Source organism: Xyrauchen texanus, chromosome 28, assembly GCF_025860055.1.
Source record: "Xyrauchen texanus isolate HMW12.3.18 chromosome 28, RBS_HiC_50CHRs, whole genome shotgun sequence".
NCBI classification, from domain to species: domain Eukaryota; kingdom Metazoa; phylum Chordata; class Actinopteri; order Cypriniformes; family Catostomidae; genus Xyrauchen; species Xyrauchen texanus.
Genome location: NC_068303.1, coordinates 35713988 through 35728447, shown reverse-complemented (window position 1 = coordinate 35728447; position 14460 = coordinate 35713988). Strand labels below are relative to the sequence as shown.

Below are 14460 nucleotides of genomic sequence, written 5' to 3'. Positions count from 1 at the left end.
TCATTGGAAACAGTTAAGCTCTCTGTTCATGAGTCTATATGGAAAACATTCAACAGGCATGGTGTCCATGGCAGGAAGCCGCTGCTTTCCAACAAAAACGTTGCTTCGCACCTGAGGTTTGCCAAAGACCATGTAGACACTCCACAATGCTACTGGGAAAATGTTTTGTGGACTGATGAAACTACGACTGAATTGTTTGGGAAGAATATGCAGCACTTTTTAGGCGTAAAAAGGGCACAGCATACAACACGAAAACATCATCCCTATGATGAGGGAGCATCATGATTTGGGTTATTTCAAAGATAAGCCATATCCAAGTGTTTTCAGTCACAAAATGAAATGAAGAATAATGAATTACTTAATTGGCTGCTTTCAGTAGTTTTGTAATGTGAATTTTGTTTAGATTTTAAAATTTTCTGAAGAATATGAGTGTCCAAAACTTGCTGCCATAATGCAAGGGTGTTATGAGTGGTTGCTAGGGCATTGCTAAGTGGTTGCTAGGGTGTTCTGGGTGATTGCTAAGTGGTTGTTTAAGTCATTGCTAAGTCAAAAGAGCCCAACCCGATGTTATATTCTGGTGTAATATCTAGAAGAAATATTCTAGAATTATTCTCTAATAATATCTAGAACAATATTCTGAAACAGGTCAATTTATTATTAGGGCTGTCAGTCACTAAAAAATTTTAATCACGATTAATTGCATATTTTTTGTAGGTAATCACAGATGAATCGCAGATTTCGAAAATGCTGAAATTTGACACCATATATACTTAATTTCCGGTCAAAATGCATTTATTTCCATCTTAGTAAAAAAAAAAAAAGAATTTACATGCTTTATTAAAAGTTTCAAAATAAAGCCTTCCACAATATAATGTAACTTATTCAATTAACGTTAAACATTTCCCAAAGTCTAAATAGGGGGTTGACTTATTGAAAGTATTAGTCTCTATAGGTTTAATATTAATTCATATTTTCATGAATTTCATATTTCTATATTCATAATTTTACATTTAAAATATTAATCTCATAACATTATTTATACATTTGCAATTGGTGTGTAAAAGCATTTATTACTGCTTTGTGAAAATACACCTAATTGCCACTTCAGATGCAGCTTCTGTCTGTGTCACATTTGATGTGTAAAGATGGCTTTAGTCCTCATAGGTTTAGTTTTGATCTGCCGGTAGACTGTGACTCTCCGCTTTGTTACCGCAATTGTGAAGCTGCGTTCATGATTCACATCAGAGCGTCAACGCCAGTTGGAGCACCACTTTGAAGTCTACAGGAAAAGCAGAGTGATAGCTAAGACTTGCCATGCTTCAGTGGTAATTCAAATGTGCTGAAAATATTTGAAGTCCCATCTAGGCTTGTTTTTTACATCAAATAATAGCACTAAGAGGACCATTCTCCATAATTTTATCACTGAAAGTGGAGCGCTCCTGTGGTGTGTCCATCAGTGTAATGACTCCGGATGGACACATTAAAAAGGTTCCGCACTCCCATCAAGTATTTATGCCAGTTTATGCTGTAAATTCTTTATTCGCGATTTAAGAAAAATTCACGCTTTAAACTTTTTTTTATTAATCGCATGCAATTATCTCTTCCCGACAGCTCAATTTATTAAGCAATGCATTTTTTACATTACAAGTATTGTCTTTTCCATAAATATTGGCACATTTACAGGGTTGGGAGTAACGGAATACATTTAAATTACAAAATATAAGTAACTGTATTCCACTACAGTTACAATTACAAATCATTGGTAATTAGAATAGTTACATTTAAAAAGTATTTTGATTACTGAAGAGATTACTTTGCATTTTATTGTAATTTGTTTCATTTAATATTTAGTCCTTTCAGATGGAAAACATTTATACATATAAATGATATGATCTAAAGTGCATTTGAACAGTGGTAAAACACTTTCTTATGATGCGTTACATTCATACGAGCAGACAGAGAAGTACATTTGGAGCACAAGAAATAAACCTTGTGTAAATTGTCAGATTTACGCTACGCTAAAATCCTATTTATAGCCATTTTACATGCACATGTTACCAGACACGATCATATTTTTTTAGCACGAAAATTCACATCATATCATAATTTCTTTTTAGTAAGCCCGTCTAGTAAGACCTTTGATATTAGGGCAAAAATCATATTCTTGCTAATAATTTGTATTTTTTTTTCCGATCGAAATATCCTTAAAACAAGATTCATTTGATTTATCTTGTTTTAGAAACAACACTGCATAAGATATTTAGGTTTTTCAGAGAATGTATTTTAACATGTGTATTTTTAGTTTTTATAGTCAAAACAACTACCAGTGCTGAAAAAGTAATCTAAAGTATTTAGAATATGTTGCTGACCTTGAGTAATCTAACAGAATACATTACAAATTACATTTTACAGTGTATATTCTGTAATCTGTAGTGGAACACATTTCAAAAGTAACCCTCCCAACCCTGCACATTTACAATTTAGGCATGACTGTGCTTTTTAAATTATTGAGCCAAAGGGACAATTGTTCTTTCACCTGGATTGTCCCAAATCAGTCTAGTCCAGTTTTAACATACATATTTCAAGCTTTTATTGTAGCATGGCTGAAAACACATTTTTGACCTGAGTTCACTACAAACGTTTCTCTCAGAGTCTACACTTAATGCTTTCGATTTGTTGTTCTTTCTGTCTCTGTCAGCACTGCAACCCCCTGTTACTTATCTTCTTTCTTCCCTTTCGGTTTTTCACTTCTTCTCTCACCTCCCTTTCCTTTCTGGCCCTGTAATTTGCTCAGAGGGGTGCTGACATTGAGTTCTGATGCATGCTTTGGTGATCCCGAAATTCTAGGGGAAGAGAACCGTTAGCTTGAAAGCAACAAGCCTGTGCAGATTTATGAAGATGTTCACCATTGTTATTTACTGCAGAGTAATTTGCAAAGACCAATGTTACACTTCAAATGTTGGATACAGAAATAACCTTTATTTGCCAAGGGGCATAGCATTCAAATCAAACAAAACAAAAAAGCACCTTTGGCAGGAAATTTGGAGATAAAATGTAAAGAAAAATATCTTCTAGAAATGGTTACATCAAACACATCTGTATTCATATGGGATGTGAGGTAAAAGTGTTGCATCTTTGATACCGTGAATTTATGGTCTGATGCATTCTCTCAATTTTCTAATTGAGCTTCCAAAATTCTGCATCCTTCCAAAGTCTGCATCTACGCTTGAAAGCAACCTTAGGGAATTCTGGGTTCCAGCACTGACACAACTTTCTAAGTGTCAATGGCAGAATGCTCATTTTTACTTTTCATTGTTACTGTAACCATTATTGAATGCTCACCTCTATTCTGTGAGTGACTGAGGGGTGAATTCTCTTTACAGTTGTGAGCATTTTTTTGCATGTGGTGTCTCTTTGCTAAAACGTCTTTATCACTAACTGCCTATAATCCAGTTTTCATAGGCAGGCTGCCTATGCCCATATACCTCCAAACCAAATTTAATTATATTTATCTTAAGTTTTGCATTGTAAGCCCTAAATATGCTTCTAATTATAAATGCACATCTGCACAGGGCAATTGAAGTCTGGTTTTACATGAGTGTCACCATCTCCTAACCACTCACTCAAATGATCCGCTCTGCTCTATCCTATCTCTGGAAACGCAGCTGCATATTTTGTCTACCATGTTGTTAAAATGATGGAGAAGAATGTTATAACTGGCATATATTCAGATCCTTTCGATATTTACAGAGCTGATTCAGGTGTCTGTCCTAGTAAGATATGCCAGATTGAGTCTACTTCATCTTCTACAACCTAGCACTCAGAACTGACCAGCAAGATTTGGAATTGCACTATGCAAATTGCCTTTAGAATGCAGACAGCATGTGCAGTTAATTACCAGAGAACAGACTGATCTCACTGTGAATTCGAGGTCAATAGTTTTGCTGCTGAAATCGGTCTATGCTTACCAAAATTAAAATCTCTTCCCCCAGTGGCTGAAGCTTGAAGTGCTGATGTACGTATGTGTATGTGTGAGGTTTACCCTTTAAGCTCTGAGGGTGTTTTTAAAGAATTTCTGTTTCAGTGGAATACCCTAAATTAAAGGCTAATAATAATACATTTTAAAAAAAAAAGTGTTTGGTATCATTGAAAAGACAACTTTTTTTTATTTTTTAATGCTATATATTATGACTCTCAGCCTTTATTTTCCTGATTTTACATTATATATCTCTGGGTGTAAATAAATTGACTGAATTTGTTTTGTTTCCAATCATGTCAACTGTAACTGAGAAAAATGCTGTGTTGACAAAGCACAACAAAGCAATCAACAGTTATAGCATTACAAAAAAGATTTATCCTAGTGTACTTAAACATCTCCATATGTCCAAAAGCCTCTCCAAATAAAACATAATAACTAATTGCAACAAAAAACTAACTACATGCAAACACAACAATAATTAAAGGTTTGCATAGCATGCAGACATGATTTTAGTAATAAGATTTCACAGAATGAGGGCTATTTGACTCAGTGAGTCTGCATCATTGAGTCTGTGGCATATATTTGGTGCCATCTCCTGGTGGCCATGTGTAACAGTCACCAATTGCATGTCTCTCTGCCCAAATATGGATGATTTTTGCATCTATCTTAACCCAATATGATTGGTTTAGCGTTCCTGATCCAGGAAAGCTAACGTGTTTTCAGCTAGATTGCAAGATGCCAGATAGCCAGATGCTGTGTGCCAAAAGTTTGGAATAATGTACAGGTTTTGGGCTTATGGAAAGACATTGGTACTTTTATTCACCAAAGGGCCATTCAGGACATTAATAACTCGAAAAATTACTTCTTAAACTACTTCAAAGTACATAAAAAATCCTCCACGTGCAGCAACGACAGCTTTGCATATCCTTGTCATTCTAGCTGTCAGTTTGTCCAGATACTCAGGTGACATTTCACCCCACACTTCCTGTAGCACTTGCCATTGATGTGGCTGTCTTGACGGGCACTTCTCACACACCTTACAGTCTGATCCCTCAAAAGCTCAATGGGGTTAAGATCCATAACACTATTTTCCTATTTTCTGTTGTCCATTGTATGTGTTTCTTTGCCCTCTCTAACCTTTTCTTTTTGTTTTTTTCTGTTTCAATAGTTACATTTTCTTTGCAATTCTTCCCATAAGGCACAATGTTAAGCTTCATTTAATAAACCAAATAGCTTTCAACTGTATTTGATATAATGTCAAGTGATTTTCTAGAAACAAATTAGCCATTTATCATGCTTACTCAAGGATAAGGTTTTGGAGCCTGTCTAGATTTGATCAAAAATGTTTTTTTTTCAAATAGTTATGGTGCTGTTTTTTAACATTAGTAATGTACTGACTATATTATGTGATCAGTTGAATGCCACTTTTTCCTTCCAAAACAGAAAAATCTGAACATAATTACAAACTTTGGCCGCCAGTGTATATTTTTCTGTGAGTAAACCAAATAGGCTGGTTGTATTCTTCACTTTGAGATCTTTCCAACAACATATGACACATAGCTATTTGATGAGTTGATGTTTTTACCGATTACAATAATATGTAGGCTACAGTGCAAAATGTTTTCATAAATTATGAAAGCAGAACACTTCTGATTTGTCAGCAAATTTCAAAGCACTTGTTCAGTTTTGGCCATAATGCCTACATTCATTGTAAAGTAGAGCTTTTCCTTTTGGGCCCGAGTTTAAAGGGTTACGTTTCCGGGTGGAAAGTCCACAGAGAAACGTAAAAATAATGTTATATTTTCAGTTATAAAGGTTGTAATACTGCCAACAGGTATGCATACAGTATGTTATTAACTGGACCTCCTATCCCAAACCCCAACCCTTAAACTAACCATCAGTGAAGTACAAAGGAAATGATTAAGCAAAAATACAACTTCTGAATCGTGCTCACCATTGTTTATGTGAACACATTTACTTCCTGGTTGCCATGGGACCAGAACCCATGTCTTGGAGTCAGTACTGCAAGAAGTTAAGGTAAACATGTTTTAATTGATGAAAAAAATTGAGATTTGAGAAAATGGGAGATGGCGCTTGTCAGTAATTCAGCAGAATTGTGTTCATTTCAGAGAACGTGAACATTCGGAAGCCTTTTGTCGATTTCCTGTGTGATTATGTTGTAGTGAATTCCCTCCAGAGAATTAAGATGTCTCCTCCTGTTCAGTCTTGTGTTTCACCAATGTTCATTAAAGTTCGATAATTAAAAACAAAATGTAAAAATCCATGTTTTAATGTACCTTCTTGCTTGTTTTCAGCACGAGAGGAGAATGTAGCGACGTTCAGGGGTTCGGAGTACTTCTGCTACGACCTGTCTCAGAATCCAATCCAGAGCAGCAGTGATGAGATCACATTGTCCTTTAAGACCTGGCAACGCAACGGACTCATCCTTCACACGGGCAAGTCGGCTGACTATGTTAACCTAGCGCTGAAGGACGGCGCCGTTTCATTGGTCATCAACCTGGGCTCAGGAGCCTTTGAGGCCATCGTTGAGCCTGTAAATGGAAAGTTCAATGACAATGCCTGGCATGACATCAAAGTGACACGCAACCTGAGACAGGTAAACACGAGACGACGGCCACTCTTGAGACTTCTCATTGCTAGCTAGAAAACTAGGTTTTTAGTTTTTAGTTCAAATATAGTTATGTTGAATATAGTTTGAAATCTGTAAACTTATGGAACTTTTTTGGAACTGTCTCTACTAAATTAAGAATACATTTAGTTACCTTGTAATTTGTACATTATTTTCCTTATAATGTATTAAGGCTTTGTTCTTAACTCCTCTTCAACTCTGAAATCTTGGAGTCTTTATTTCCCTGAATTGATATGGTTTAGCACTCAAGGGCAGGGGTGGAATAGCAAGAGAAATCGGCCCGGGATTTTACGTAGAACCTGGCACCTAGGTTGTTGGGGTTGGGGTTGTCGCTGTCCTTTTCTTTCCACCTTTAGCACAGCGGCATTTTGTGGCCCATTCTGCATAATGCAGCGGCTCATTTTAGCTTATCGCGGCACATTAGGCCCACTTTGACGCTAGCTCGGTTCTCCCTAAGGCCAGTCCATCCCTGATCAGTCCCAAAGTGCATCTGCCTACCGGGAAAATGCCGGTATGACAGATTACCAATTCAGCCTTGATGAAGGGCTTTAGAAATAGCAAAGCTCAACCTTAAATTCTTCCAGTTACTTCAAATGTATAATTTTAATACGCTGGTGCCTTACTCAGTCAAGACGAATGAAACGACTTTGTTAGCTAGCAATTTGAAGTAGCCGAACAAATAGTTTTTCAGTGAATCTTGAAATAGTTTTCACAGAAGAGACCAGGGGCCTCATTTATAAATATGTGCATTTAATCACCTACATTTGAACGCACTATAATTTCGTTAATGTTCCTATGAATGATTTTCCTAAATCAACAAGCACATGTACTCTACTTATCTCGGAACATCCACAAATACCTTTATATAGTGGGACTGGACACAATTAAAAATGCATTTTATTTATTTATTAATTCAGTCAGTTTCTCACTTACTCGCACTTGCATTAATACAAATCATTAGAAAATCAAGTCAGTGCACATTGGATTTTAGGATCAAATCTGATCACGTATGAATTTTATAAACAAGGCCCCATGTGTTCTCTTCAGCAAAGCATTTAATTATTTAGCATTAGTAATCTGTGGAGCATACTAAGAGTATTCCTATAGGCTAGCGGTAGGCAGTGTGATTCTGGATTTGGTGAGAGTTTTCAGTGGCATCATGTTTGATTTGTTTGGCTGACCTTAGACTTCACTGGCAGGTGAGACAGATTTATATGGAGTGAAAATATGATGAGGGCTTGACAAGTAAGTGCATTTTTCATGTCCTGTGTTAAGACTGGTTAAAAGATATAGCACAACTGTCACGGGATATTTTCAACCTAGAGTTTGAAGTGACCGACTTGAAGGACCTCCTCTCTTTTTCTCATTATTCTCTCAATCTATACTCTCTGTCTCTTTCTCTTCTTTTTGGAAGAAATACTTTTTGGAGACTAACAATTATTCATGGGATAATTTTTATTACTAACCTGTTTCTAACCAAACTAATGTACTAACACCCTTATTCTTCATCATTAATTTCTTTCTCTTTTAATTTCGTCCATTATTAACAACCGTTCTGTTCACTATTGTTTTGATGTCCTATCTCCTCCCTTCTTCCTGAAAGCACTCAGGCATTGGACACGCTATGGTAAACAAACTACATTGTCTGGTAGATATCATTCTTATTGTCCTTTTTTGGTTTGCCGTGTGTCCCTCTCCCTTTCTTTCTTTATTATTTGAGTTTGATTCTAGACACTCTTAAAAAAAAAGAGGAAATGGGTTTGTATTACCAGGACTCCTTACGCCCCCAACCCCCCCTCAAACTTCCCACCCTTCTTTTATGTTTTCGATTTTTTATTTATCAGGCTGGCTTTCACGCCTCACGTTAAAGTTACACAGAACTTCAAATAAACACACGGGACTCTCACAGGAAAAAAGTGTTTTTTCTAATGCACCAAGCCTCCACATTTTTTGCAAGGACTATCGGCAGTAACTGACAGAGGATTTCCAACAAGGGAAATTTCCACCTACAATAACAGAGCTTCCCAAAACACAAAAAAAAAGAAAAGAAGAAGAAAAAAAACAAACCAAGAAAAACTCTAGGAACTCTGGCAGTTGATACCTCCACAGCGCTCATAGCATGCCTTCACCAGATCCCTACCATCTCATGTATCAATCATATATCACCACGACTAACACCAAGTTCAATTTATCACTCCTCCACCACACAAATCCCCATGTGTGTCTTGCATGTTGGTTTTTGTGCCGTGTGTCGTGTTGCATGACCTTCCTGCTGAAGCTTGTTTCAAATAGCTGCTTCCAGATTGGCTGGGTCATTCCTGTTATGCAGTACCTTTTGTGCTCTGTAACTAAATAAACGTGTTGTAATTTAAAGAAGTATTATCCGTCCTCAAGCAGGCAGCATATAGTGTGTGAGACAGACACACTGACCTTCAAAGAATAGACTTATGTGTTGGGCTGGGATGTCATTGCAATGATTTTGCAGGTGATATAAAATGAAATAGTATTGTGAATATCAGAAGGATTTTAATGTGCTTTTATATCCTTCAGGGCTGAAAATTAATCAAAATTACATACAAATCGAGATATGGTCAGATGTGATTATTAAAGCACTAAGTATAATAATTCAACTGGGTTCAAAAATGAGTACAGTTCGACTTTTGCACACCTTGTTCATTCACTGAAAATGTGTTTTAGTTAAAATATATGTTGGTAAATAATGCATTTTATTACTGTATTGTGGTATATTTGTGCATACAAATGAAAATGATTCAATATTATAACGTAAATATTATTCTTCATTGCGTTTACTCATGCCTTCATTATTTTTAACTAGATTTTTACCACTTGTCTAGAATGTCTGTTTGTTTGAATTGATGGTGGCTCCGATAAAAAAAAACAAAAAAAAAAACACAATAAACATAAACAAAAACAAAAGCAAACACACGTTTAAGTAATTTCAGAGCAAACACACAATTATTGAGGTATACAGTTGTGGTAAAAAATATTGGCTCCTCTTGGTAAATATGAGCAACGAATGCAGTGAAAAATATGTCTTGATTCTTTATCCTTTTGAACTGTTGATTTAACAACGGTATCAAACAGTTGCAAACACAACACAAGATTTATCAATAACAAATATATTTGTCAAATATATGTGTGGCACAATTATTGGAACCCTGTTATTCAGTACTTTGTGCTACCTCCCTTTGCCAAGATAACACCTCTGAGCCTTCTCCTATAATGCCTAATGAGGTTTGAGAGCACATAGCAAGGGATCTGAGACCATTCCTCCATACAGAATTTCTGAGGTCCATGCTACTGGACTTTCCACTTCAGTTCACCCCACAGGTTTTCTATGGGGTTAGGGGACTGGGATGACCTTGGCAGAACCATGATTTTGTTGTCATTCAACCATTTTTGTGTTGATTTTGATGTTTGGTTGTCTAGCATTGTCCTGCTAGATGATCCATCCAGGGCCCATTTTAAACTTTCTGGCAGAGGAAGTAAGGTTTTGATTTCTTATCTTTTCATCTTGTTTGTATTTGATAGAGTCCATGATGCCATGTATCCGAACAAGATGTACAGGACATCAGTCATAAAAACAACCCCACAATGGTAAAGATCCACCAACATATTTAACCATGGGCATGAGGAACTTTTCCATATGGATACCTCTTTGTGCACCAAACTCATCTCTGGTGTTTGCTGCGTTTCATCTGAACACAGAGCCCGGTCCTATTTGAAGTTCCAGTAGTGTCTGGCAAACTGAAGTCTCTTGAGTTGGTTGTTGGATGAGAGGCTTTTTACTTGAAACCCTCCCAAACAACTTGTTGTGATGTATATGTCATCTGATTGTAGTTTTGGAGACTTTCTGACCCCAGGACCCAACTAAATTCTGCAATTCTCCAGCTGTGATCCTTGGAGAATTGTTGGCGACTCGAACCATAATCCTCACTGTGCGTGGAGACAATATAGACATGCCAATTCTTAACATCTCCAGTTAACTGGAACATCTTAATTATTGCCCTGATGGTGCAAATGGGTATTTTCAAAGCTTTATCTATTTTCTTATAGCCACTTCCCATTTTGAGAAGCTCAACAACCTTTTGCCACACATCATAACTTTATTTTTTGGTCTTATTGTGATGGATGATGGCTTGTGTGTTACCTCATATTTATACCCCTGAGGAACAGGAGTCTTGGCTGAATAGTTTCATTTATTTAATTAAGATTTCCCCCCTTTCAATTAGTTTACGTAAATTAAAGGATAGATTGTTGTGAATATTTTGAATGGAAGATCAAAGGGATAAACAAGACATATTTTTCACAGCCTTTTTTGCATATATTTACCAAGGGTGCCAGTATTTTTGGCCATGAGTGTATATTGAATAGGCTGAAAAACATCTAATTTGATCACCCAGACTTTTTGTATTATATTTTTTTTATCATTTTTGTTTGATTGTTTGACAATATAGATGAGATAGAGCAGTACACGGTTGATGACACATAATCAGTTTTATCTTGTAAGAAAAAAAAGATAAATTATATTAAAAAAAAATTATTAAAAAAAATCAAATATAATAATGAGAAGAAATAATCTTAAGAATTATACAAGACATTTGCTTTATGAAAACTATTCATGGAGTAAATCACATTTAAAAATGGCTTTTCATTTAGTTTTGACAGACTTCCGGTTTAAGCCCTGCCAACATCCAGTTATATCCGAATACAGATACAAATAGTTTTGCCATTGCAACAGATTCACACACAGATACAGAGAGCGGCTTCACTGCACACCCCTAGTGCTGTGGTTATAAATGATGTCACTTCCGGAAGGAAGATGTCATTAAAAAAAAAGACTAACAGGATGGCAAATTGAAAACATAAGTAAAACCTATTAAATGAATACCAATAAAAACAATATTCGGAAGAAAACATGTTTTTTTTTTATTTCAATTCGAGATCTACAAAACGGTTGATCAATATTAAAAATCTGACAACAATGGTATCATAAGGCTCAGATCACACTAAACAATGCTATTTTTCAGGCTGGTCCAGCTAATGCACATTTCAAGTTAACTGACAAGCAATGTCTGTATCTGAAATGTGATTGGCTCTTGTACCTCTAAGCCGGGACTTCCTTTTCTACAACCGCCATTTTGGTGTTCAAATTTCACCCAAGTGCTCCCTTGGGCTAAATATTCCCAGTTAAAATGAATGCTTATGTTCACTTAATTGTGATATAAAAGAAAACATATTATTTAAAAAAAGAATTATTTTCATATTGTATCCAGTTTATAAAATATACTGCATAAAAGGAATGACCCAGCTGTTGTGGTTTTTGCTCCTACTCCTTTCCATGGAATCAACCAACTATCCATCACTCTCATGTTTATTCAGTATGACTTCACTGAAAAAGTATAAAACATTTGATGTTCCCAGTGGTTAATGCCTTGCTTTAATGCATGCATGTACAAGTGTGTATGTGTAAGAGAGTCTGTTAATGTGTACGGGTGAGCGTGTGATACTAAATAACGTACCCCTCCAAAACAAATACAAGCAATTTGTCCTTGGATTTAACATTTACTAACCCGTAATTAGTAATCTTCCAAACTAGATAAGAATTCATTTTCTTAACCCATCAAAGATGAAGAAAATATTCAACAGAAATATTTTCTTTACCAGTCCTATACTGAACTTATCCAAACCATTGGTCCAGAGTATTAGCAGTAACCAAACCATTCTGAGAGCAAATCTGAAAAAAGAAAACACAAAAGAAAATATGAGAGAAAGTATTGCTCAGGCTAAAATCACATCTACTAATGAGTTAGTAATTGGTTGTCTTTCAATATTGTCATTATTTAACAGGTGACTATATCGGTGGATGGTATACTGACCACCACAGGATACACACAGGAGGATTACACAATGCTGGGCTCTGATGATTTCTTCTATGTGGGTGGAAGCCCGAGCACAGCCGACCTGCCTGGATCTCCAGTCAGCAATAATTTCATGGGCTGCCTCAAAGAGGTGCGTGCTATAGATGTGCATAAACACACACACACACACACACACACACACACACACACACACACACACACACACACACACACACACACACACACACACACACACACACACACACACACACACACACACACATATGTTGGTCTACCTATCATTATGAGGACTTTCCATAGACATAATGACTTTTATACTGTACAAACTATAGATTCTATCTCCTAAACCTAACACAACCCCTAAACCTAACCCTCACAGAAAACCTTCTGCATTTTTACATTTTCAATAAAACATTGTTTAGTATGATTTTTAAGTGATTTGAATTATGGGGACACTAGAAATGTCCTCATAAATCACATTTATAGCATAATACCCTTGTAATTACTAATTTGTAACTTACAAAATTGTCCTCGTAAATCACAAAAACACGCACACACACACACACACACACACACACACACACACACACACACACACACACACACACACACACACACACACACACACAAACAAACACGTTGTGTTTCCATGTTTTATGGGGCCTTTCCATAGACATAATGGTTTTTATACTGAACAAACTATATATTCTTTCCCCTAACCCTACCCCTAAACCTGTTTTCCTCATGGTGACCAACTTAATGTTCCCACAAGGTCAGAAATTTGGTAAGTTATTCAGTGGCCCCAAAAAGTATTTGGACACTTAAGTCACACTTAGAAATTTCCGCTCGTCATTGCATTAGATAACAAAATATCAAACCAAATGGCAAAACAATTATATACCATTGCTCAGAACTAACTTTTCTGAGACATTTTTTTTTTATTTGAACCAATTGGTGTGAAGGTGTTTATATAAATTAATAGTTCACCCAAAAATGTATGTTCTCTCATGATTGACTCATCCAAGATGTGCATGTCATTACTTCTTCAGAAGAACCAAAATGAAGATGTTTAGCACATTTCAGCTCTGTATGTCCATACATTGTAAGTGAATGGGTACCATGATGCTGCTGGCTGTTTGACGGTCCAAAAGGCATATTTAGGCAGCATAAAAGTAATCTAAATGACTCCAGTCGATCAATTAATGTCTTCTGCATTAGACAGTCAGTGAATGGACTGTGGGTTGTCTACAGGCATGCCATGTGAGACTATCAGACTCTGATTCAGCTTGGATTTGAAAAGTGGCCTTCGATGTAATAGATCAGCAATTTACCACTGAGCTACCAAGTATGGAGGGAACCCAATAGCAGAAATAGGCAGTCAAGAGATGCAAACAGTGCAGCAAACAGATCAGACACTTTCAACAATGTCCATAGAGAAAATCCTTTAATCAGAGTCCTGAGAGAGAGAGCAAAATCCAAGAAACAAATACTTTTAATGAAAAGAGCAAAGCAAAATGGAGAGAAAAAAAAAAGTTAATCCATATACAGAGAGAAAATACAGCCAGGTCAGTGAGAACAACCATAAGTAGCAAGCATGAAGACAATGCAAAGGACAAGACCACTAACAGCAACTAAAATACTCTACAGCAAACAAGAAACTGGGCATTAATTAGCAATCAAACAACAGAACAAGTCAAGGTAAATATATAGAAAGAGTCACTGACGCCCTCTAAGGGAGCGGAGGAGAATAAAACCCCTAAGAGTCTGACAGAGTCTCATTTATATAGACCATAGAAGTATTAAAGGTACAGTAGCACAAACAGCCTGTATTAGGGATGCATAATTAATCAAAATAAAATCAAAATCAGGGGACCTGGGTGGCTCAGCGTGTATTGACGCTGACTACCACCCATGGAGTCGCGAGTTCG

At 36.4% G+C, this 14460-nt stretch overlaps 1 protein-coding gene across 1 annotated transcript in view; it reads left to right on the top strand.

Annotated features, from left to right (window-relative positions):
• The first annotated feature begins 6496 nt into the window (after positions 1 to 6496).
• Positions 6497 to 14460, top strand: part of LOC127622054 (neurexin-3b-like) — a 349280-nt gene continuing 341316 nt past the window's right edge. Inside the window, exons 1-2 of the mRNA XM_052095964.1 lie at positions 6497 to 6596; positions 12501 to 12662. Of these exons, the coding sequence (XP_051951924.1) occupies positions 12561 to 12662 (102 nt within the window). The 5' untranslated portion in view covers positions 6497 to 6596; positions 12501 to 12560. The remainder of the gene's footprint in view (positions 6597 to 12500; positions 12663 to 14460) is intronic.